This window comes from Tachysurus fulvidraco, chromosome 23, assembly GCF_022655615.1.
Source record: "Tachysurus fulvidraco isolate hzauxx_2018 chromosome 23, HZAU_PFXX_2.0, whole genome shotgun sequence".
In the NCBI taxonomy this organism is placed as follows: Eukaryota; Metazoa; Chordata; class Actinopteri; order Siluriformes; family Bagridae; genus Tachysurus; species Tachysurus fulvidraco.
In genome coordinates this window covers 9,056,053-9,079,600 of record NC_062540.1, presented here as the reverse complement: position 1 = coordinate 9,079,600, position 23,548 = coordinate 9,056,053, and the positions used below count along the sequence as shown (strand labels likewise).

Genomic DNA, 23,548 nt, shown 5'->3' with positions numbered 1-23,548 from the left:
GTGGTCAATTTGCAAGGCTCTGGCAGCCTTCCTCCTGTAACTCCACATTACAAAAGAGCAGATACCGGTACCACTGATTGGTTTTTACACTTCTACGGCCATGTCCGGTTCTCATTGTATAACAGCTTATCCCCCAGGATCTTCGCCATTAGTCACTACCGAAACTGTTATGGAAGACACAATAAACCTCGTTGTGATAGCCACCTTGGATGTGTCATTCTGATAGAGCTGTGTAACCTGATTGTGTTGCATGTATTGCATCATGCTACAAGTAGTGACAAGGAGCATAAAAAAACACAAAAGATAAGAGAGCAATTTTCTGTGGCCACCACCTTTTTGGGGTTGTCTTGCTTTTGCCTCTCCAGTACATCTGTCATCACTTTCATTTACTGTACAGCAAAGCAGGTCAAACTAATTAATAATCACGTATGCTTCCTAACTGATTAATATTCCTGAAGTTAGTATTCCTGTGATGGTTTAGGTTTCCCTTCTTTTTTAGCACTGTATGAGTATATGTATTTAAATATTTAAATGCCATTGTAATATCTTCAAGAATTCTTAGTAATCTAAAAACACATTTGAAATTCTCCTAAGTTGTAAATTGCACACATCCTTGCTATTAAAATCTTTAAACCCTCATTTTATTATTCACTTATTTCTTATTATATAAGTGTTAAAATCAGTAACTAGTAGAAAACATATGAACTTAAATACTTGAGAGTGAAGAATGTTAATCTGGATCTGATGGGTTCTTGGACTTTAAGGGGACTAAATCCTCTACATGTTGTAACAAAATATAATAATAATTTAGATATTTAATCCTGTAGTTATAAAATGCCGAAGATAAAATATAATGAATTTGCATTCACGAAAAGTGTCATGAAACAGATATATTCTTAGACTTAAAGTCAAGACCTTTTCTTACCCAGTTGTTTTTGCTGTTGGAATGCAGTAGGCTCCTGGCAGTTTTCATTTGCTGTCAAGTTCTATCCTCCTGACCCCTCACAGCTGATAGAAGACATCACTCGGTGAGTGTGCTACAATAACCTGCAATTTATCTTTTAGACCGGATTTTCTACATCTAGCTGGTCGATTTTGTCCTATAACCAGCAATCTCTATGATTATGTAACATCTGACTCTTTTTACTGTTTTTACAAGGGGTGTTGATAAATTGAGAGATACTAACATCGTAATGAAAAAATATAATGATGTGCATTGTGAAATTTTGTGAATTTTAATCATGCATGTATTGCTATTGCACTGTGCTCCCAGTCTGCACAACCCATAAAGTTATGAATATCATACTGGCCACAAGAACGCATTCTTTCTTGGAGAACCTGCGTCATATGCACTTATATTGTCTGATGACAGCAACAACCGTGCTATACAAGTATACACTGTATAACAAATAAAATGAGCTGTTCAGTAGATTTCTTACTTTGGAGCTTTATTTTTGCTCCTTAATCTCTAGGTCAGACAGTTTATATATATATATATATATATATACACACAGAAAAAAAATTTATTTCGTGAATTTAATTTTAAGATTTGGTGAAAGTGTAATGCATAAAAATATCTGTTCATATCAATTAATATTTAATGTTTTGTTTTATGCTGCCAAAACTTATTTTGCATGGTTAGTTTCGGAAATAAATGTCTTTTCATTTATCATTTATCTTTTTTCTTTTTCTAATTTTGTTCCACCTATTCTGAAAATCAGATCAAATGAAACCAGTATCAAGAAATGAATAAAAGGTGACTGAAGTGACTAAAAACATCCCCACATTTCTAATATCTTATGCTTTTATTGAAGCTATCATATACAGTATGATTAGTGTCATTAGTGGATCACTAAACCCACTAAACAAAAGGCAATATACTGGTTGTTTTCTGAATGGGTGTGGTGCTTTTGTGTCTGTGTGTTTAGGTATTACCTGTGTCTACAGTTAAGAGAGGACATGCTGTCAGGGCGCTTGCCATGTTCATTTGTCACACACGCTTTGCTTGGGTCATATGCGGTTCAGGCGGAACTGGGAGATTATGACCCAGATGATCATGGGCTTGACTACATCAGCAACTTCCACTTTGCTCCTAACCAGACACGTGAGCTGGAAGAGAGGGTTATGGAACTCCACCGCACCTACAGGCAAGAAAGCATACCAGACTACAAACATTCACATTCACACCTAAATGCAAATGCACACCCAGTTAGACAGAACATTTTCCTTCCAATTTTCTTTTCTTTTTTTTTTTTTCATTTTCTTTTTTTTTCTTTTTCTTTTTTTTAATTTTTTTATTTTATTAAGTACAATATTATTATCACAGTAAAATGAAAAATAAAATAAAATAAATAAATGCCAGTAAGTAGATTGGAACTAGGTGTGTGTGTGTGTGTGTGTGTGTGTGTGTGTGTGTGTGTGTGTGTGTGTGTGTGTGTCTGTGTGTGTGTCTGTGCTTGTGTACATGTGTAAGTAGGTGTCCCTCATTCCATGTTCTACCGTAGGTGAATAAATGAATGAATGAATGAATGGCACACCACTTTCAGGCAATATAAAGAATGTACATGCAATTCCATCTACTCCATCTTTTACCTGTAAAAGATAGGAGTCATTTGATGATAAAAAAAACAACTCTCATCTTTTAATTGCATTTTCCCACCTTTAGAATAATCACAAACCATGTAAATGGATTTTATGTGTCCATTCTTGAATTGAATAATATCGAATGATTAGTTCAGTGATTAACTAACGATCTAAGAAACCACAATACACAATGCATGTTCTGGAAACAGTATATGAGCGTAACAGAGCTAGTATTATTTGTTATTTATCATATTTGGTTATGGACAGAAATGATAATGGAATACACCTTAACATGTAACTAATATCAATAAATACATTGATAAACCACCAAATATATGTATTCATAATGTAACAGCTATATTTTAGTCAAGATCATTTATTTTGTGCTCTGAGACAAAGCTGTTCAAATCAGTGCCATCCGAGAGGGGTACTCAGGTTTAAATGATTTATTTCAGTTCATTTTGATTGTTCTTGGAATAATTAGGACTACGGTAATTAGAATGATTATGTTCACAATTGTGGTACTATTTGATGTTACTGATGATAATGATGGTAATTATTGTGCTCTGCTGCAGGGGCATGAGTCCTGCGGAAGCTGAGATGAACTTCCTGGAGAATGCTAAAAAGCTCTCAATGTACGGAGTTGATCTTCATCATGCTAAGGTGCACATCTGCAGCTATTTTTAGTATTTAATCATATGTAAAGGTATCAGTAATAACCTGATAATTTGACATAGATTTTTTCATTTGAATTAATGAAGCTCTCTTGAAAAATCTAAAGAAATGAGAACAAAATAATAAAACAAAAAAAAAACAAAAAAAATAAAACAAATAAAACATTATAAATAAAATACAATTATTTTACACTGTTATACGGACGACTCAAGGATATACAGGCATCTATCAATCATTTAAGAAATCCAAGAATACATGATCACATCATAGCTGTTTTCACTGCCTGAACTCAACTATTTCTCTTTACACACACACACACACACACACACACACACACACACACACACACACACACACACACACACACACACACACACACACACACACACACACACACACACACACACACACACACACACTTAAACATAACTTAAACTTAAAAACCACAGCAGTTGTGTTTTGACTTGTTTCTGTATGCCCTTTGGATTTACTTTATTTGGCCTGCTTGTTGGTTGCTAAAATTGTGCCTGTTCCTGACATTGTTTGGTATTTCTTTGAAATATTTTGATTGATTGATTCAGTAAACATTATCAGCCAGACGAGACCTAACTAAAAATGACAGGCACACTGATTTTCTTTATTCTCAAGTGCATATTTCACCTGTAAAGAGCAAGGCATGTTTGCAGCACAGCTTAGTAATTATTTATTAATTACTTATTAATTTAAAAAAATACCACTGATTGTAAATCTCAGAAAGAGAAAATTTCAATGAACTAAATAGTGAAAAAGTGCCTCCTGAATGTGGTGATAAATGACCATTTTGTGTGTGTGTGTGTGTGTGTGTGTGTGTGTGCGTGTGTGTGTGTGTTATTTTACAGGACTCTGAGGGCATTGACATAATGTTAGGAGTGTGTTCAAGTGGTCTGCTAATCTACAGAGACCGTTTGCGCATTAACCGTTTTGCCTGGCCCAAGATTCTCAAAATCTCTTATAAGAGAAGCAATTTTTACATCAAAATCCGCCCTGGAGAGGTAGAGAAAAAGGTCTTTTGATTTTTCTTTCATTATTTTCTTTTTAGAGATTGTTTGTAAATGCATTTGTGCAGGATTTTTAATTAAGTCATTTAATTTGTCATTAATTAAATCATTGTACTGACAATGATTGGGAAAATGTGACTTTAACAACTTTTTCAGAAGTAGATAGACCATTTGATATATAGTTATGGGAAGATTATAATAAGCCTAATGTTCTAAAGGTTTAAGTTAAGCAAGTCAACCTGTTCTGATCCTCTTTGATTATAGAAGGTGCTCTGGTCAAGTAAGCAGTAAAAGAAGATGTGTATGTGGGCATTTCAACGTCTACATCTAGAAGCTAAGAGAGATGTATGATGCCTTAATAAACAGTCTGCTGTGGTTGTTGTGACCATCTTAAGAATAGTCAGTTCATTTTGAGCTCCTGTTATGGTGAACGTTCATGCAGTATAAGGCTGATTATGGCCGTTATATATAAGGCCGTTATCAATTGTCTTTTTCCTTTGAGGTAAAGTTTATAAAAATTCAACGAACAGCCTCCTCAGTCTACTCACAAGCTATTCATATAGCTTCAGCTTTAAATACTGAACATCTTTATTTGTTATGGCACAGGCAGCATATATATATAAACTCCTATAAAATATATTTGATGTTAGATTTGGGTTTGGATAGTGTGCGAGTGTATGTGGGGTGTAGCATCTGTGTAGTCTTTTAGGTCAGTCAACATCTCTTAGGTTTAAGACTATTCTTGTGTGAGACAGTCCCAAGCTACAAGCCGGAGAATATAGCAAGATATCAATAAAGTGTGGTCTCATGATATTTATCTGCATGTCTGTGTTACAGAGAGAGGGGGAGAGAGTGAGAGAGAGAGAGAGAGAGAGAGAGAGAGAGAGAGAGAAAAGTATCTGTAATATCTTCAGAAGTAGTTTCTACAACAAATGCAGCTTATTCATTCTTTTCACGTTCTCCTAATTGAACCTAAATATTGTACCAAAGCCTTTGTGCTTCTTTTTTGTTGCAATTCATTCTAAAGGTATTATAATGCCTGAACTTCATATCTAAATTTGCAATCAGTAGCGTATGGGAATGCTTTACAAACTAATTGAGTGAATTTTGTTCTGTGATTCTTATTGTGTTCAAGGCATTAATGTGTGCATGGTATAGTCTTGCTATCACTGATTCCACCACCTTATTTTAGTAACACACTTCCCTTCTCCCCTCACCCACTTCCACACATACATACACTCCCCTGCACCCCCAGTATGAACAGTTTGAGAGCACCATTGGCTTTAAGCTGCCCAACCATCGAGCTTCCAAACGCTTGTGGAAGGTCTGCATTGAACACCACACCTTTTTCAGGTAGGCGTTCCTCACTTATCATCACTTAGCAATTTAAAATTATTATGTTGACCAGAAAGACTGACTTACTGTAAGCCAATTTGCAACCCTAAGACATTTCATACAGTTGAGTTAGTAATATATTCCCCTGTAAGACCCTCCTAACTGAATTCGCAGTGTATTGTTAGCGTATTTTCTGGTCATTGCCATAGGTTGGTCTCACCTGAACCCCCACCCAAAGGTTTTTTGGTGATTGGCTCAAAGTTCCGGTATAGTGGGCGGACCCAGGCCCAGACACGCCAGGCAAGTGCATTAATTGACAGGCCAGCCCCTCAGTTTGAACGATCGGCTAGTCGGAGGTACTTACTGTCACGCAGTCTTGAAGGAGGTATGTCTAATTGATTTATATCATAACCGAACAATATTAAGATATTAAAATGATTAAAATAATTATTGTACACTAATGTACACTTTAACATATAACTAATGCTTCTGAGCATTCTTCATTAAAAAGTGCACCCTAAAGATGCACCAGTTGAGAGTTTGCTTTAGTATTTCATAATTTTTGGTATTATACATAGAAATGTAGTGTGTGTTTCTCCAAACAAACAGGAACATGATTAATTACATAAAGATATGTTAAATTTTAATTACTATTGTTACCACAGACCAAACAAAATGAGAAGAGCAATTAATTAAGGAAAGCTAACTCATTGTGGAACATGTTAACTGCTCATTTTCAGATCCTAATGGGACTCTAAATCAGTCTTTATTAGAGACAGGTTCATTTGGAGGTTAACCCTGTTAAGCCTTAAGAAAATAAAGGAAAACACAAACAATGCTAGCATTAGTTAGAAACACAAAAGAAGGCATTTACATATAAATTTACCTTGCAGCTTTTATAAATATTTGTAATTAATTTTGCAAACTGTATTTACACCCAATTCCCCCAAATAATTGCCAGTTTTGTGTAGATTTGTGACATTATGTATAAATCCAGTTCAGTCTATTGCAGTTGCAGGTCCTAACAATGCAAAATATCTATTAAAAAATCTGAGAAAAAAAATCTATTTTCTCAAGTCTGCATCATAAAAATACAACAAATAAAATAAAAATAGACAAAAAGTGTGACATACTATTTAAATAATAATCTTGTGCAAAGCATGGAGCTATATGATTTGAAATTAATGGTGACACAAACAGCACAAGTATGGGTTTTATGACATTTTTGGCTCTTTTTGCTGTCAGCATCTGCTCTGGGTGATACGATGGACAGACTCTCCCAACACACCTCCAGTGACCCTGCATATAGCCTTTCCAGAGACGATCTGGACCGGGACTTCATGGAGCCTAGTCAGGAGCTGGAAGTGGACCAGCAGCATAAGCAGACTGTAGATAAGAGATCAGAGAGAGATGCTACTCCATCAAAGGCCATGGTACAGTAGTGTTATTGATAATATGCAGATCTATATCTCATTAAGCGAATTCAAATGTCAAATTTCTTAAATTGATTTATTAGAAGAATATATTAAATAAGATGTAATACATGCAAAATTGACTAAAATCCTGCCTAGATGTTAAATTATGGCATTTATTGTGTGCATATTAAGATGTGAATATTCCTTTTAAGTCTACACTTAACGCCAGGAGTCCAACCCACATTACGTTAACACCAGACTCATCTCTGGCCTTGCCTTATCTGCTAATAAAAATGTAATTCATCTCCTCTTAAGGCTTTTCCCTCTGTCAAATGGCATTTCCTCCCTATCTCCCTGTCCTCTTTCTCGCTCTACTGATATTGCTCCCTGTCTCTACCGCTGCTCTGTATATGTATCTGTATCCAGCTATTTTTATTTTTCTCAAGTTCTGAATATAACTTTACTGTGTCTTTCACCAAATCTGACAGTATACGTCCATCTCTTTCTCCTCCTAAGATTCACCCCTGCTTTCTACTAATAGCTTTTTCCTCTTTTCTTTTGCTGACAGGGGGAGGAGCCAGGCTCTCCTCTAGACTCTAAAGCTGAGGTATTTTGTGGTGTCTACCATTTGTCTGTCTAAGTATTTTTATGTGAACCTTGATCATGCAAAAGAAAATCTATTATTAAGAACAGTTAGATTTTTAGCAGTGCCATAGATCAAGATGTTCATACATATGTCTTTTCATGCCTCTCAAAGCAATCCATATGTTTGTAGTGCAATCAGAGATTAGAATGTGTTTTGTGTTTTGTAATCTTTACGTCACCTTTAAAATATTAGGGTCTTCATTTATAATCTTACTTAATTTTAAAAATCACTTAAAAGGCTCTGACTTCTGAATCATTTTGATACTTGCTACTTGGCATTTTGGTATGTGCTATGTGATGTAATGGAAGAGAAAATCTAAATCAGATATATATATACACATATTGCTAAATTACATTAGGTCATTTTGACAGAGATGAATCAATGTGTTTCTTGCATATTAATTACTTCTTTCGTACCATTTAGCATATTTAAGGGTGACATCCTTGCTTTAAGAAATCTCAGTTTAAATATTCAAGTCTGCATCTATTTAAGTAGAGTCCTAGTCATTTGTGTCATTGGTCTGGGTGCATTTTTTTTTTTTTTTTTTTTTTTTTTACAAATTTGTGATCAATCTTCTTTCTAAATTGTACATTTGGATCACTATGTCTAGGAACAATGACACAACTCTGTATACTCTCTTCAGTTCCATGGCTGAATTTAGTGTATTTCTATAAGATTTGTTCTTTTTGTTTGGCTGCCTTCCCTGTAAATTCAACCATGCTCTGCTTACTTGTCTTCACTCCTAAAACTGTTTCCCCTCCACCTCTACTGTGCTGTGCCTGGCCTTGCCACTCCTTGCACCATATCTCATCCACTCATACCTTTGCCCAGTCGGACCAGGATTTGGCCCCTCGCCCTAAACAGGAGGTACTACTTCTGGCACATCCATTGCCTGAATTGTTGTTGTCTGAAAGGATTGTTTAAAAAAAAAAAAAAAAAGACAGACAGACAGACAGATTTTCTGTCAATGCAGGTTCTGGGCCAAATTGGAGATCCATTATCTACCAAAGCATGTGGTATATGTTCATATGTTGTTGTTTTTTTATTAAAGCAATATGTGAGTTGCTACATAGATTTTTTTTAAACCTGAGATAAAACATTATTACTTAATAGGTAGCACTCACAACAGGTATATTTACCGAAGTGCCTTTGAAATGAAATGAAAACTAAAAAGTGAGATTTTTGCTTATTTCCAAGTTGCTTATTTTCATCTATTTCAATCTACATTTCATGTGAAGCAATGAAGAAGTTTGCATTCTTGCTTGGCTTGCTTTGTAGCAGTTCCTGGATAAACCTGAAGATGTACTGCAAAAACATCAGGCAAGTATCAACGAATTGAAGAGAGCGCTGAGGGAGCCCAACAGCAAGCTTGTCCACAGAGAGAAACGTCTGTCTGTGACATCTTCTGGCAGCACTCCAGAGAAAAAAACTGTGAGTTTGGGAGGCTTGTAAGAGACTGTAAAGTAGGTACATGATATGTTTTATGTAGATTTCAGCATTCACTGGCTAAATGCAGACAATGAATACTAATCAAAGATTTCTAGGATGAATTAACAAAACACAACATGAATTCCGTGTTTTATGGTTGATCAATTATGTGTCTTTATGCTTAGAGGGTATATGATTATGATATGATTATGTTTGAAACACAATTAGTGATTTTAAGCACAATCCATTTATTAGCAGACATAAAGGACTTACATAGTATAACTTACCTGCACTTTTACTTTTATAGCATATCTTATTTTAGTCGTAGAGCATATATAAGCGACACACACAAGCCATTGAAACTGTTCACTCTATATTGATATATAGGCATCTGAGGAACCCGTATTTATTGAGGAGCAAGATGCTTGTCAAACAGACCTGACCATCAGTTCAAAAGTGGAAAAGCACAAGAAGACTGATAGAATAGAGTCACCAATCCTTCAGCATGAAGGAGATCAAGCTATTAGTGGAAAAATCTGTATGACTCATGGTGGCCCAATGGGAAGCCATTCCAGAAAATCAAATAAGAACTCCATGCCATCCCCAGAGAAGCCTCAAAGAACCAAGATTTATGCATTAAAGAATGAACATATCCATGAAACCCATTCTACGGGCAAGAACATTAATCGCAATGGACTTCCACATGAGAATTATTTGGAGAACAATATTCATGGGAATGGTTATGATGAATATCCAACAGAAAGTACTTGGACTGAAAGGAGATATGTTGGCGCAACTCATGTAGAAGATAGTGTAAACCTAGATTTTTGGAAATATGAGAAAAAACAGGGTGAGGTTTCCCCTAATGCAGTAATAGACAAACATATGAGAGATCAATATAATGGAAGCAGATGGGATAAACCAACTTTGGAAAGTACAGGCAACAAAATTAAAGCCAGTAGTAAAACCAAAACAACTGAAAACAAGGTAGATCTAAGGGGCGATTCAGTTAAGAGTAACACTGCTGAACCAGAGCCAAAACGAGTTGTTCCCTTGAAACCTGAGAGGTCAAAAAAACTTAAAGGACATGGATCCAAAGATCAAAGTGAAAGAGATGCAATTTTTTCCAATTTATTTGAGGAGACAAAAGGAACAAAATCAGAAGAATCATGTGGAATTGAAAAACTACCAACTTTTTTCACACAGACAAATATGACTTCAGTCATGGATAGCACTGCAGAAGCTCCTAAACGAGACTACACAGCTAATGGCTATGTTAGGGAAACCAGCAAACGCAGCCATCTGTCACAAACATGCAGGAAACAATTTCAGAATACAGAAGACAATACAGATCAGAGACTTAGTGAAGATGATGACCAGGTCTGCTTTGAAGATACTTCCCCACTGTCTGATTTCCCATCAAACTTAATATTTTCTGGCTTTGAGCAAATGACTCCTTTGTATTCTTATGTAAAGCCCCAGAAGTCTAGAGAGATGCGACAAAAACAGACTTCTCCTACTGACTCCAGCTTCAGCCTTCTCAAGAGCTCCAGCTTAGAATCAGCCCAAAAGAAACCATCGGTAACAACTGCTTGGCATCTGCTAGTCTCTCACAGGAACTATAGGCATCGCATGAATCTGCACATCCTTATGTTATCGTTTTAATCTTTAAGTGCATACATCTGTACAGCATAATCACCTTTATCTGAGGAGAGATGGGTGAAACGCCCACTTCTAACGTTAACCATTGGCTGATAAAAAAATGCTATGTCATGACCGATTGGATAAGGATCCACTTCTTTTCCCTTTCCCTTCTCTCCACAGCTCAACATCTGCTTGCCCATATGAGACAGCCCATAGGATCCTCCATATAATTTTCATTGCTTAAGCATTACGCTCGCCTTTCCTTTAATCGACCACTGTATATATGGACTTTCCTTTCAACAGCCTTTCTCTGCTACCATTGTTATTTATTAAAAGAGGACTGGTTGTTGCTAGGAATTAAATACAGCATACCATTATGCTAGAATGGCATTTTTGATAATTGCCAGGGCTTTCACATAGGAGACTTACAAAAATGGCTAATTGCTTTTGCGCAGAGTACTGTACGTAATTAATTGAATGAACTAGGCTTTGCATCTTGAATGTAATTATATCCTGATATAGAGTAAAAGGCTTATGATTTTCCATTGTGATAGAAATGAGCATGGGATGCTGATGTACTAACCTGCATTTCAGTTTCATGGGATCTTAAGCTTTTTTTTTTTTTTTTTTTAACTTGGGTGTTTAATGTCATTTCAAATGAATTAAGTTGGCCCTTAAAAAGGAACAGATCTCATTGGACAGTGAACTACTGATAAAACTTTTAGTTTGTAATGTATTTTGGAGCTGGATGTCAAAGAATTCTGAAGACTTAATTTGTGCTACTGTAAGTTAATGTAGTTTTGGAGATCTCCACATATTTGTGTGCAGCTGGGATATACTTACACTTAGTAATTGGTTCAAGGTCCATTATCCCGTCCAGCCCTCATTGCTCTAACTTGGACTCCTTTTCCTATTATTTAATCTCACCAGGAACCCCTTCCCACCCCAGCAATTCATGCGGAACCTCAGGAGGAAGTCCAGGTGCCTCATTTTTCCGCTCATCTTTTCAACTTGCAGCATCTTGCTAATTCATGAGTTTAAGCTCTTTGTCATTAGCTCCATGGGGCCATTTCTGTTTTCATAATCAGCATGCCTTCAATTGTGTCATTCGAAAGTCACATCATAATCACAAAAAGTAATTTGTCCCATTGTGTCTGATGAAGCTATGGGGCAAGTAACTTTTGTTTCACTGCATGTAACTCATGTACCTACATAGAAAATAGGCTTTAAAGAATAAGCAGTGAGCCAAGTCTTTTCTGTATATTGATACCTCAGAGAATACTAAATGTAATGATTTCTGCTAAGTAATTCAATTTTTAATTCTGCTAATGGAGTAAGGAGCAATGCCTGCATATATCTGGCTCAGTTCCTCCTCAGAGACATGTACCAGTTCTAAAAAAAAAAAAAAAAAAAATTGTACTAAATCCATTTTTTCAGTCTAACTAAAAATAATTTTCTGGATTACTAAAATACAACATTCTGTTATTTAGATTATGATTTATATATTTAAATGCTACTGAAATTGTCAAATTTGATGTCAATAATTAACTTTTTAAGTGATCATTTTTGTCCAGATGGACTCAAATGAATACTGTACATTTATTTATATACTTATGTTAATTCAGCTCTGGGGATTTTTACTACACTACATTCACAACATTGACTTGGTATACTTGTGTTACTGTTTATGCACCATATGCTTTTAGTTTTCTTTCTCAAAGTTCTATTCTTTCTTTGTTTCTTCAGAGAGAGCTATGGGAACGGCGTCTTGGATCAGTGTCCGAGGATGACCCAGACCAAGAGAATCTATATTTCAAGGAGACCCATCTGGGCATTGAACGTAAATGCTCTAGCATCACTGTTAGCTCCACGTCCAGTTTAGAGGCTGAGGTTGACTTCACTGTCCTCATGGACCTTCAAACAGGGATGGAAGAGTTCTCTAGAGGAATGACAGAGTTAGGAGAGAAGGACATCTCGCCTGAACTTTCAGACCGGGCAGCACATCCAGCTTTTATGCTAGGGTCTGAGCCGATCATCATTCCACAAGAGAAACCCACAGAACTATTAAGGTCGGTTGAAGAACTGAAACCCATCGTCGATCAGAAGATTGTGGAGCAGCGTAAGCCTGAGGTAGATAGTCCCACTTTCTTATTAGAGTAGTTACTACTTCGCAACCTGATGGAGAGATGCCTTAATGTCTTCGATCACTTCATTTTTTTTTTGCATCCTACAGGGCATCAAACCAAAGCATGAATTTACTTGGGAATTTCAGTTCATGATTGATTCTCATTCTGTTCCATATGATGCTGTCTTCCATAGTCAAATATCAGTCCTTCCAGGTCTGCTTTCTTTAATTTCAGAATTCAGTTATGTTTATCATGGCTTCTTATTCTTTTCTTTTAAATCATGCCTCATTTTATGCTGCCGAGACATTTTAGCTGACTTGATTATTGAGGGCCTAGCGAGGACTTGACCTTTTGTTACTGTCTCTTCCTTTCCCTTTCAAGCCTTTTGTGCCAAAAAAAGCTCCAAGGTCAGTGAAGGCTGCTCAGGCTTTAAAAAAGGAATCTGCAGAGCACATTCATATCCAGTCAGTAAGGCAAGATGGTTCAGACACAGCATCTGTACAGCTTCACAGCAGAGAGAGCAGTGACCTCATTGCCTCTCAAGCTCTAAGAAAAACAGAAGTCAAGATTGAGACACAGCCAAATGGGTCAGAGGTTACCACAACCATTATGGAGATAGCAGACCAGGTATGAATATTTTACTCTGTTTTATTCTATAAGAAAAACTCTACAAACAAAGTGATTCCATGAGTGAAAATGAACTTTTATATATAAATACAATATTGTAATACTGTAGGGGGAAATGCACTATCATGACACAACAAGGAGGTTATTGAGTACGGACTCTAAAATGCAATTTCAAGGATCTCCATCACAAAAGACCTGTAAAGAAAAACAGAAATAAAATGATACTGTAAAGAAAAAGGCGATGCCAATATTATCTCTCTGTTAATTATTTTTTGATATATAGAGAGTTGAAATTCCCATATTGTAGTGAATGAAAGATTAAGTTCAAGAATGATTGCCAGAACTAAATTGTGACCTAATGAGCTTATAATACTGATATATATGAGCTTTTTAAGGATGTAATATTCAGATGTTTTGCTGTTATAGGATCATGGTATAAGTGGTCTGCGGGAAGCCCCATTCTCAGTGACAGAGAGGATCTCTCCTGTAAGTATGTCCAAGCATATACCAGCATTCATGTAAAGTGCTGGGCAGATATCTACTCAGTTTATGAAAGAATAGGGTTGTTGTAAATAAATGATTTTTGTGATTGCTTTCAGCAAAAATCTCTAATTTTCAGTATTTTTGCTTTGGATCAATGGCTCAGAACTATTTAATAATAATGTAAAACTGAGGCACAAGGTATTTTTCTTGCTGAGATGCTTTTCTGGTGCATGCTGAGATGCTTTTCTGCTCACCATGGTTATAACGAGTTTGTATTCAATTTACTGTGTCCTTCCTGGCATTAATGCATTGTGCTGTTGCCACATGATTGGCTGATTAGATTACGGCATAAATGTGCAGCTACCCGTTTATGTTATATTATATTATATTATATTATATTATATTATATTATATTATATTATATTATATTATATTATATTATATTGACTGCATTGTGTAGTTTATTTTCATTTTAAACTATGTAGGTTTTATTAATATTTAGCCATTCCTACAGAATTTGTTATTCTTTTCTTTTCTTTTCTTTTTTTCGGTAAGGTAAGCTTCGGATCTTTAGCCAGAGAGGGTTCTGGGTCTCCTTTATTTGTAACAGAGAATGTGACATCAGCCACAACAAATGTTACCAAAGTAACAGCACTACACCAGAAATGAACATAATTTACACCTCAAATTACTGTAAAAGCTCTAACAATAGTGAGTCTGATGATAGAGAGTAAGCATTCTGATTTACCAGTGTTTGTTTATAGACAGTAAAAGGAGGATACTCAGAGACAAGAATCGAGAAGAGGATTATCATTACTGGAGATGATGATGTTGACCAAGATCAAGTAAGTTAAAAGAAAGTTAGTATAAAAGAAACTGAAAACATGAAGCGTAGTATTTATTTTCTAGGGATTCTGTAATCATTCGAATCGAGAGTTCCTTTTTTTTACAGGCACTTGCCATGGCAATAAAAGAAGCCAAGCAGCAGCATCCTGACATGTTGGTAACTAAGGCCATAGTTGTCAGGGAAACAGAATCTTCCAAACAAGATGCACATGAGCAATTCAAGGTATTTGTCATAATCATACAGTAGTCTCTAAGAGCCTAAATAACCCACATATTCCTTTTGCAATCAGGTGTTATTTTAGAGGTCAAACATTAAAATGCTTGCTAGCTAGCATAGCTAAGCAGTGCAGTAGTTGTTGTGACAAACAGAATCTGCCAGAAGTTTCGTCCTATTTTGTTCCAGAACTTTCTCTTGTGCTATTAGAAGGTCAAAATAATAATTTAAAGATAAGGTAGAGGTTTGGTGAATTATAGGCTATTATCCAAACAAATTAGGAGATGCTCCTCTCATTACCACTAACATAAATATTAAATATGTTTATTAATTAAACATTTTAGTTTAGTTTATTTCTGGATAAAAATAAATACAACAGCTCTGTCAGATTTAACCTGTCACATCCTCTGCTATGTTGCTTCACCTACATAAGCGAAGACTTGTTTTCGAACACAAAAATAGACACTAAGCAGAAAAGGGACCCGGCTAAAAAAAAAATTGGGGGTTGCACAATTCAGTGCACTCAGTGCCAGTCCTAAGCCCAGATAACTATAAATCCTGTGTAAAACTGGTGCCAAACCAAATACTGTATGTGGATCAATGTGCTGTGGTGACTTATAGCAGCAGCAGCAGCAATGAAAGAAGGAAAAAACACTTAGACTAGCCCTAATTTTAATGAGAATGATAATACACTTTCTTAACGATAATACATGTTTTAGATATTATACCACCTGAGACAATTCTTCTAATACAAGTCATAATAATTGTATTTTGATTTTTAATATATTGTTATTGCCCATTTTCAGTCCTGATCTCTTAGGCTGTCAGGACTATCCATAGGAGAAGTACTGTATTTTAAACCACCTACTGGTTGTGGATCATGGACACTCACTACCCATCAATCCTAACCTACAGGATCCAGCGCCTTCCTGGTGGCAAACAGATATACATCCATTCTGTCCCAATTCAAATCTCACATCTGTGTATCCATCTGTCTTTACATTTAATGTGGTCATTTTCTCTGTCTGGTTCTCAAATACAATGTGGCAAAAGTGGCATTGTGTATGCCATGCTGGACCATTCAAGCATTTGAAACTAACTTTTTCTTTGGATATAGTGGATAAGGTAAACGGGAAGGTAACAAATGAGCTTATTTTGCAAACATCAGACTAGAGGAAAACTAACTTGTCTCATAACACAAAACACGTTTCTGTTACTTGACTAGCTAAAGCTACAATGCTGTTAAATTCGAGCTCTCAGACCATTTATGTGTACATGGAGGGATGGCCACATGAAAGAATCTAAAAGATGGGCACCATCGGACCAAATACAGCGGATCAGCGCACTCATCAGATAGGCACATATGGTGTTGACAGGGCATGGACAGATTGCTGGACACAAGGACAAACATTTGTGCCAATTATTAAAGGAAGACACGTCTGAGACGCAGTGGCTTTCTGAGGGGAAAAAAAGAGAGGACCAGAAATCTCTGAAACATTTGACAGCTATGAAACAGGATAACAAATACTCAACACAAAGTGAAGATAACCAATGTCATTGTTGTGAAGATAAGTACTCTGTAAACATCTCTACATGGCCTTGTTCTTTGGAAATATGATGTTGTACTTAATCAGATTACAAAATGATAAATTCATTTATATGAGGTGCTAAGGTGAAAACCGATTCCCTGTTACTCCCTTACAAGCTAAAAAGTAATACATATTTCACAAGAAATTCCCTTAATATACATTAGTAAGAAAAATCTGACACTTCTTTCCAATTGGGATTTAATCAATTTAGCAATGATTTAATATGAACATGTTTATATGAATTGATTTGCACAAGAATTAAAAAGCCAATGATATTTTCTTTTATATAGGTATTTTAAACAAAGAAAAATTGTCAAGCCCCAGATATATATATACTGATCCTAGTAAAGCAGAATAAAGTGTGTTGAATAATTGTGTCATGTGCATGTCAAACTGCCCGATTATTAAATCCGCTAGTTTTTAGGGGAAAAAATAAAAGAAGATACAGATGCTATTATTTTGCTTTACAAATACCTCCACTCTCATTTTTTTTCTTTCTTTGTCTTTTTTTGCTCATGCTAATCCAACATGTCCCATAAAGAGATGTCTTTACAGTTTCACAGTGTTTCAATATAATGATTGCTTACTCTGTGGTAGATGTCATGAACGTTTTATTTCTATTTGCAGTGGACTGTATGTGCAGTGATTCTCCTTAAAAATTCTTCCCTCTGTAACAATAGTGCTGGAACAGCCTAAAGACTGAATGAAGATTTATCTGTTGTAGTGTTTTATAAGTGAATGGGCCTTAAATGGTACTTGCGTTACTGTGCTTTAAAATGATACTTGGGGATACTGTGTAAGGATGAAGAAATCTCCTGCTCAGATTTTCATTAGAAAGCTGAAAGTGACTTGTAGAGGTTTGTGTTATGGACCTTTAACAAAGAAACGTACCATGTGAATGTTTCATATAGGCACACCTTTCTCAACTTGAAAATGTCATGAGTAGAATTAGAGCATTAAAGCATTAAAGCAGTACATTTACAGACTTAAAGTGGAGTGGTTTTCCAGACAAGGCTGAAAATAAAATTCACAATTGTAGAGGAATAAAAAAATGGATTTCATCCTATTTACTTTCCTAGCTTTAGATCCTTGATTAATTAAGATGTTACCCTTCACTAATTAACACTTAAATTCAAAGTTAGAAAACTGTAATTACAACTTATAGAAATCATCAAAAATCAACTTATTTTTAAACATATTTCTAATTTCTGCTTTTATCAGGCCACATACTGTAGTTTGTATCTAAGGTTCATTTGTAATATAGTGAACATTAATAGAGCTATAGCTAATCAAAATAAACTTATACTTGAAATTGAATTTTTAGCCCATTGTCTTTAATTTTAGTTTTACAATAGCATTAGTATTTGGGTATTGTAGCCTACACTTAACTGTAGTTAATAGAGAAAACATTCAGCAATCTGGATACATTGTGCCATTTAGCCCAAAATGTCATGGCTGGAAAACAGCCCCTGATTTTCTTTACAAGAGTACTTAAGTGCCATGGAAAGCTGCTAACTTCATTCCAAACCATTCATCCACTTCTTAACCCAGAGCTTATGAATGATTTAGCAGTGTGCTAATGCTATCTTAACTATCATGCTTGTTAGTTTACAGTAGCTTTCACTCATTTCTTGTACTGATGAAGGATTAAAGAAAACAAAGTGAATTGTTTGGTAAGGAGTTGTTGACATATTGGGCAGATGTTGCTTCCATTGCAGTTCAGGGTTCATAACCTCACTCTACCTTTTGTAATAATTTCATGTGCCATGGAGGTCTTGTGCTCAAGGACAGATAACCTCAGTAATGAACACAGCTCTGCATTTCTGCATATGATCTTCTACTCTTTTTGCATTTACACTTTCACTTGTACTCTGTAATTCCTACTGCTTGGTTTCCTGTGTTTGCTGTACAGTGGTCTACATGAAATAAATTGGCCAATTATTGCCATGTGGTGTCATATATTAATATGCTTCTGTCATGCATTTGGTCTACTAGTTAAGTTTACATTTCCATTATTTAGCAGATGCCCTAATCCAGAGCAACTTAAATCTTTTTTTTTTAATTTTTTTTTTAAATCTTATTTTATACAACTGAGCAATTGTGGGTTAAGGGCCTTGCTCAGGGGCTCAGCAGTGGCAGAACTCACAACCTTCTGTTTTGTAGTCCAGCACCTTAACCTCTAGGCTACCACATCCCACATTAAGTAACTAATTAGTTATTGGTTTAATTAGTTGATTAATTAAATACTTAGTGAATTAAAACTGAACATGAACAGAAGCAGGAAGGAGCACATCTAAACACTACACTTCACTACAATATAGTGGGCAGATCCATATTCAGTGTTCAGAACACTAAAGAATAAATGTGCAATCATATCCTCCACATATTTCATGTCATATTTTTAACACCATTTCAGAACTTGAATACTGTATGTCCAAATGATCTCAGTCATGGTGCTTTGTTTATTGAAAGACTTATTGCCGTTCTAAAGACAGCAAAGAAAGAATTCAAGCTAAGCAACTGTGTGGTTGGTACAAATGGTTGGTGCGCAATGTGCCCAATTAACCACAGCAACTTCCAACACAATGTGATACCTAATTCTCAAAGTAATTATGTAGGGTTTAGAATTTAATCACAAGCATGAGTTTTTTTTTTCTGTAATACAATCAGGGGCCTTATACACCTAAACCTACACCTAAACATGACATACCTTGGGGACATTACATATCATCAGGATATAAAAAACTTAAAAAGGAAAAGTAGGAGAATCTAGAAAATGTATCTGATTGACTACTTATGATGTTAAAATCTTAAAGACAAAAGAAAGAATAAGGCATTGTGTAGTCAGTAGTCAGTCAAGTGATGATGTACTGATGCTGACTGTGGTAGATTCAGAGAATAGATAGATTTAGCTAAATAGTTCATTATTCATTATCCCTTAAGATGTAAACATGTAAAAAAGAGTTATAGGATAATAAAAAGTCTGGTATCAGCATTTCAAATTAGGTGAACCATAAAAGAAAATCAAGTTTTATGAGCCATTAGAAATGTGTCATAATAAAGTGGAAGCGGATCTGTGTTTAAAACAACTAAAATCTCCAAAGCTGCTAGAACCTCATGTTCTACTGTATATGTACTATACACTGCATCTCAATGTAGAATGCATTGTCTTTTAAATATACATTCATACACGCATTATATTAAGCAGGCTATCGCAGTGATTAACCAAGTTATTGGTTGTTATGAGTGAAATTTTATCTAACATTATGTCTGTGCCAGGTTAAAGAAGCCAGAATACCTGATAAGTGTTAAACAACTTAGTACATTCATTCATTTTCTACCGCTTTTATCCGAACTACTCGGGTCACGGGGAGCCTGTGCCTAGCTCAGGCATCATTGGGCGTCAGTGCCAACCCATCGCAGGGCACACACACATACTCTCATTCACTCACGCAATCACACACTACGGACAATTTTCCAGAGATGCAGATCAACCTACCATGCATGTCTTTGGGCCGGGGGAGGAAACCGGAGTACCCGGAGGAAACCCCCGAGGCTCGGGGAGAACATGCAAACTCCACATACACAAGGCGGAGGCGGGAATCGAACTCCGAACCCTGGAGGTGTGAGGCAAACGTGCTAACCACTAAGCCACCGTGCCCCCCAACTTAGTACATTAGGTTAGCAAAATGAAAGGAACAGGTAGTGTTAAAGTAAATTCAAATAAACAAGTTGTAGAGTATTGTACTTGTGACACCAAGGGGAAATTTGGTGTCACATCAGCTGCGACACAAGAGAACTAACATAACAGCAGAATACGATTTAAGGTTCACATTAAACTAAAAAAAAACAGAATCAATAAAGAACAAATATGCAAATAACTCTCCAGGTTGTTCACAGGGATAACAAGTGTATAAGTATTCGACTGATTATTAAAAAATCACAATATGCACTGCAGTGGATATGCACTGGACACTATTGTCCTTGTCATTCTGTTCTCTGAAGAACACTAACCTGCATCACACTGAAATGTTCTCTTCCACTTCTTTAGTATTGTGACACGTTGACTCTATCGTTCAAAATTCCAGTTTTTGATTATATTCCACTTCTCAAATTCTTTCTGATCATATATTTTGTTCGGATGTGGATGTGAAGCTTTCTGATCCTACAACCCTGTCCTCTGAGGAGGCAACACTTGCATCAGTAAGAAAGAAATGGGATACTGATTGAAGTGTTTATGTCTATTTCCTAGCCTAAAGATTGGCAAATGTCATGATTTCTCCATATACAGTACAGTACAGTAGTGGCATTACATCTAAATACCAGTGCATTTTTAAAAGGCCGATCATAAAATCTGAGTTGAAAATGTTTGCTAAACATACCTGTTATTATTGCCTAATAATAATAATAATAATAATAATAATAATAATAATAATAATAATAATAATAATAATAATAATAATAATAAGTAATAATTTTTACTTAAATAATCTATACTTGTATTAATTATTTCACATATCTACATATTTATATTGCTTTTTTATTGACATTTTTCAAGTCAAGACAATAGGCTTTAGGTCAAATAATCTGCCCTAAATTGATTATTAGTTTTCTGAGTGTTGATATTGTGGCTATACAGAACTGGGAGTGAGCACTTGGGATTATTGGGCACGATTTTATCATGTTTCTAAATGTTTAAATTATCGCTTTTAGCAGTTATACAGATTGGCCTTCCTAATTATGACTAATTTAACATAGTGCTAAGTGTGTAATGTAATGTAGTATGCAACATTCCTGTAAGATCAGAGACGAATATATCAGGCAAGATTTTTATAATCCTTATAAAGTCCTTCCCATTTCTCTTTAGTATTCATTCCTCGTATAGAGTTTATCAAGGGAACTTGTGTTGTTTTGCCCTGAACCTCACTTCAGGATGATAAAATTTGAACTGTGGTAAGTATTTTTTGACTCTGCATCTCAAAATAAGAAATAAACAGAGTTTATTTTGATTTTGTTCAAATATATCTAAGACTTCAATTAAATTATCAAAACATCCAAGACTGAAAACATGTTCCTTACCAATTTATCAGCACAGAGGCCAGGATCAGTACATTTCCTTAATGCAGTACAAGAGAATTACACCAGAAGTCGGAATCGTTCATTACTATTTATAGCAATGCAACATCTGTGTTTATGTGACACATCTGTTTATAATCTGCATTGTTTTCACCTCAAACTTACATTTAAGAACTTTGAAATGAGCCAACCATGTAACCTGGCTTTTTATTAGTTTCTATTAGAATTGTTTTGATGGTGTTAAATACCAGCTGTTGTGTTAATGATTGTATTTACACAACAGGTGGAGCTTTTCTGAAAGCTGTAGAAGGAGTATCCAGAAGTGTGGAATGCCTTTAAGTGTGGAAGTAGTCTTTATTAGTCTTTTTTCTGTAAACAAAACCTAATAGGCCCAATAATGTGGGACAAAAAAAGTATTTTAATCAACACAAGATAATGAGCTATAGCAGGGACTTTTCTGCTATAAGTATTTGTTTTCATTACTTTTAAAATGATTTATTTTATTTATTTGCCTGACAGATTTATGTATCAGACAGCAAACCTCTTTTTGGTGTGAAAAGAACAGAAACTGCTATTTATGTAATTACTCTCTCACTCACTCACTCACTCATTTTCTACCGCTTATCCGAACTACCTCGGGTCATGGGGAGCCTGTGCCTAACTCAGGCGTCATCGGGCATCAAGACAGGATACACCCTGGACGGAGTGCCAACCCATCGCAGGGCACACACACACTCTCATTCACTCACACACACACACTACGGACAATTTTCCAGAGACGCCAATCAACCTACCATGCATGTCTTTGGACTGGGGGAGGAAACCGGAGTACCCGGAGGAAACCCCCGAGGCACGGGAAGAACATGCAAACTCCACACACACAAGGCGGAGGAGGGAATCGAACCCCGACCCTGGAGGTGTCAAAGAATTGGAGTTTGATATTGTGTGGGGAAGTCGTGGCCTAATGGTTAGAGAGTCTGAGGTTGTGGGTTCACCGGGCGCTGCAGCATAAATGGCTGCCCACTGCTCCGGGTGTGTGTTCACGGTGTGTGTGTGTTCACTGCTGTGTGTGTGTACTTTGGATGGGTTAAATGCAAAGAACGAATTCTGAGTATGGGTCACCGTACTTAGCCGTATGTCACATCACTTATTCACTTATTCTTATTTACTGGGAATGAAACACAACTATGCTTTACATTGTGCACTATAATCCTGACACCACTAGATGTCACTGTGCTTCCATGGTAACAATGAGTCCTGCTTCATACAGCTGCAAAGATCAATACTTTCTGCTAAGCACCTAAAAACCTCCGTCTGTTCCATAAAAGAGCTTTTCATACTGCTTTTGTTATTCATGCAAAAGTGCAGAACAAGACTTAATTTAAACCAGTCATTCACTGTATTTAGCCAATCGTGGTTGTTGACATGACAAATAAGAATATTAAGCCAGGGTTTAGAAAGTACAGTGTGAACGTTAGAATATGAATACGTGGGATTAATCGTTAATTGTTAACTATGAGCAGTGTGAAACGTGAGCAGTATGAAACGTGTTTAACCAGAGTATACAATGACCCAGTGTTAACTATTTCATGTGTGAAATGCCCCAAGGAGTTCTTGACACACACTGAAGTCATACTTGAGTAGTGTATGAGGATTGAGGAGATGTCTCACACACACACGCACACACACACACACACACACACACACACACACACACACACACACACACACACACACACACACACACACACACACACACACACACACACACACACACACACACACACACACACACACACACACACAAATTGCTGTGTATTTGTA

The 23,548-nt window shown here is 36.0% G+C and overlaps 1 protein-coding gene across 10 annotated transcripts in view; it reads left to right on the top strand.

Moving 5' to 3' along the window:
• si:dkey-178k16.1 (protein 4.1) overlaps positions 1-18,607 on the top strand; it is a 51,679-nt gene extending 33,072 nt beyond the window's left edge. Inside the window, exons 6-24 of one of the 10 annotated variants that reach the window (XM_047807332.1) lie at positions 953-1,028; positions 1,929-2,147; positions 3,159-3,246; positions 4,137-4,289; positions 5,551-5,648; positions 5,840-6,015; positions 6,876-7,063; positions 7,614-7,652; positions 8,523-8,558; positions 8,970-9,122; positions 9,507-10,700; positions 11,694-11,744; positions 12,510-12,893; positions 13,271-13,516; positions 13,943-14,002; positions 14,555-14,644; positions 14,764-14,844; positions 14,952-15,068; positions 15,866-18,607. In XM_047807332.1, the coding sequence (XP_047663288.1) occupies positions 953-1,028; positions 1,929-2,147; positions 3,159-3,246; positions 4,137-4,289; positions 5,551-5,648; positions 5,840-6,015; positions 6,876-7,063; positions 7,614-7,652; positions 8,523-8,558; positions 8,970-9,122; positions 9,507-10,700; positions 11,694-11,744; positions 12,510-12,893; positions 13,271-13,516; positions 13,943-14,002; positions 14,555-14,644; positions 14,764-14,844; positions 14,952-15,068; positions 15,866-15,871 (3,455 nt within the window). In that variant the 3' untranslated portion in view covers positions 15,872-18,607. Of the gene's footprint in view, positions 1-952; positions 1,029-1,928; positions 2,148-3,158; positions 3,247-4,136; positions 4,302-5,550; positions 5,649-5,839; positions 6,016-6,875; positions 7,064-7,613; positions 7,653-8,522; positions 8,559-8,969; positions 9,123-9,506; positions 10,701-11,693; positions 11,745-12,509; positions 12,894-12,996; positions 13,103-13,270; positions 13,517-13,942; positions 14,003-14,554; positions 14,645-14,763; positions 14,845-14,951; positions 15,069-15,865 lie in introns of those variants that run through there. The other 9 variants (XM_047807331.1, XM_047807333.1, XM_027145187.2 and 6 more) reach the window with 9 other exon arrangements.
• The last annotated feature ends 4,941 nt before the right edge of the window (positions 18,608-23,548 follow it).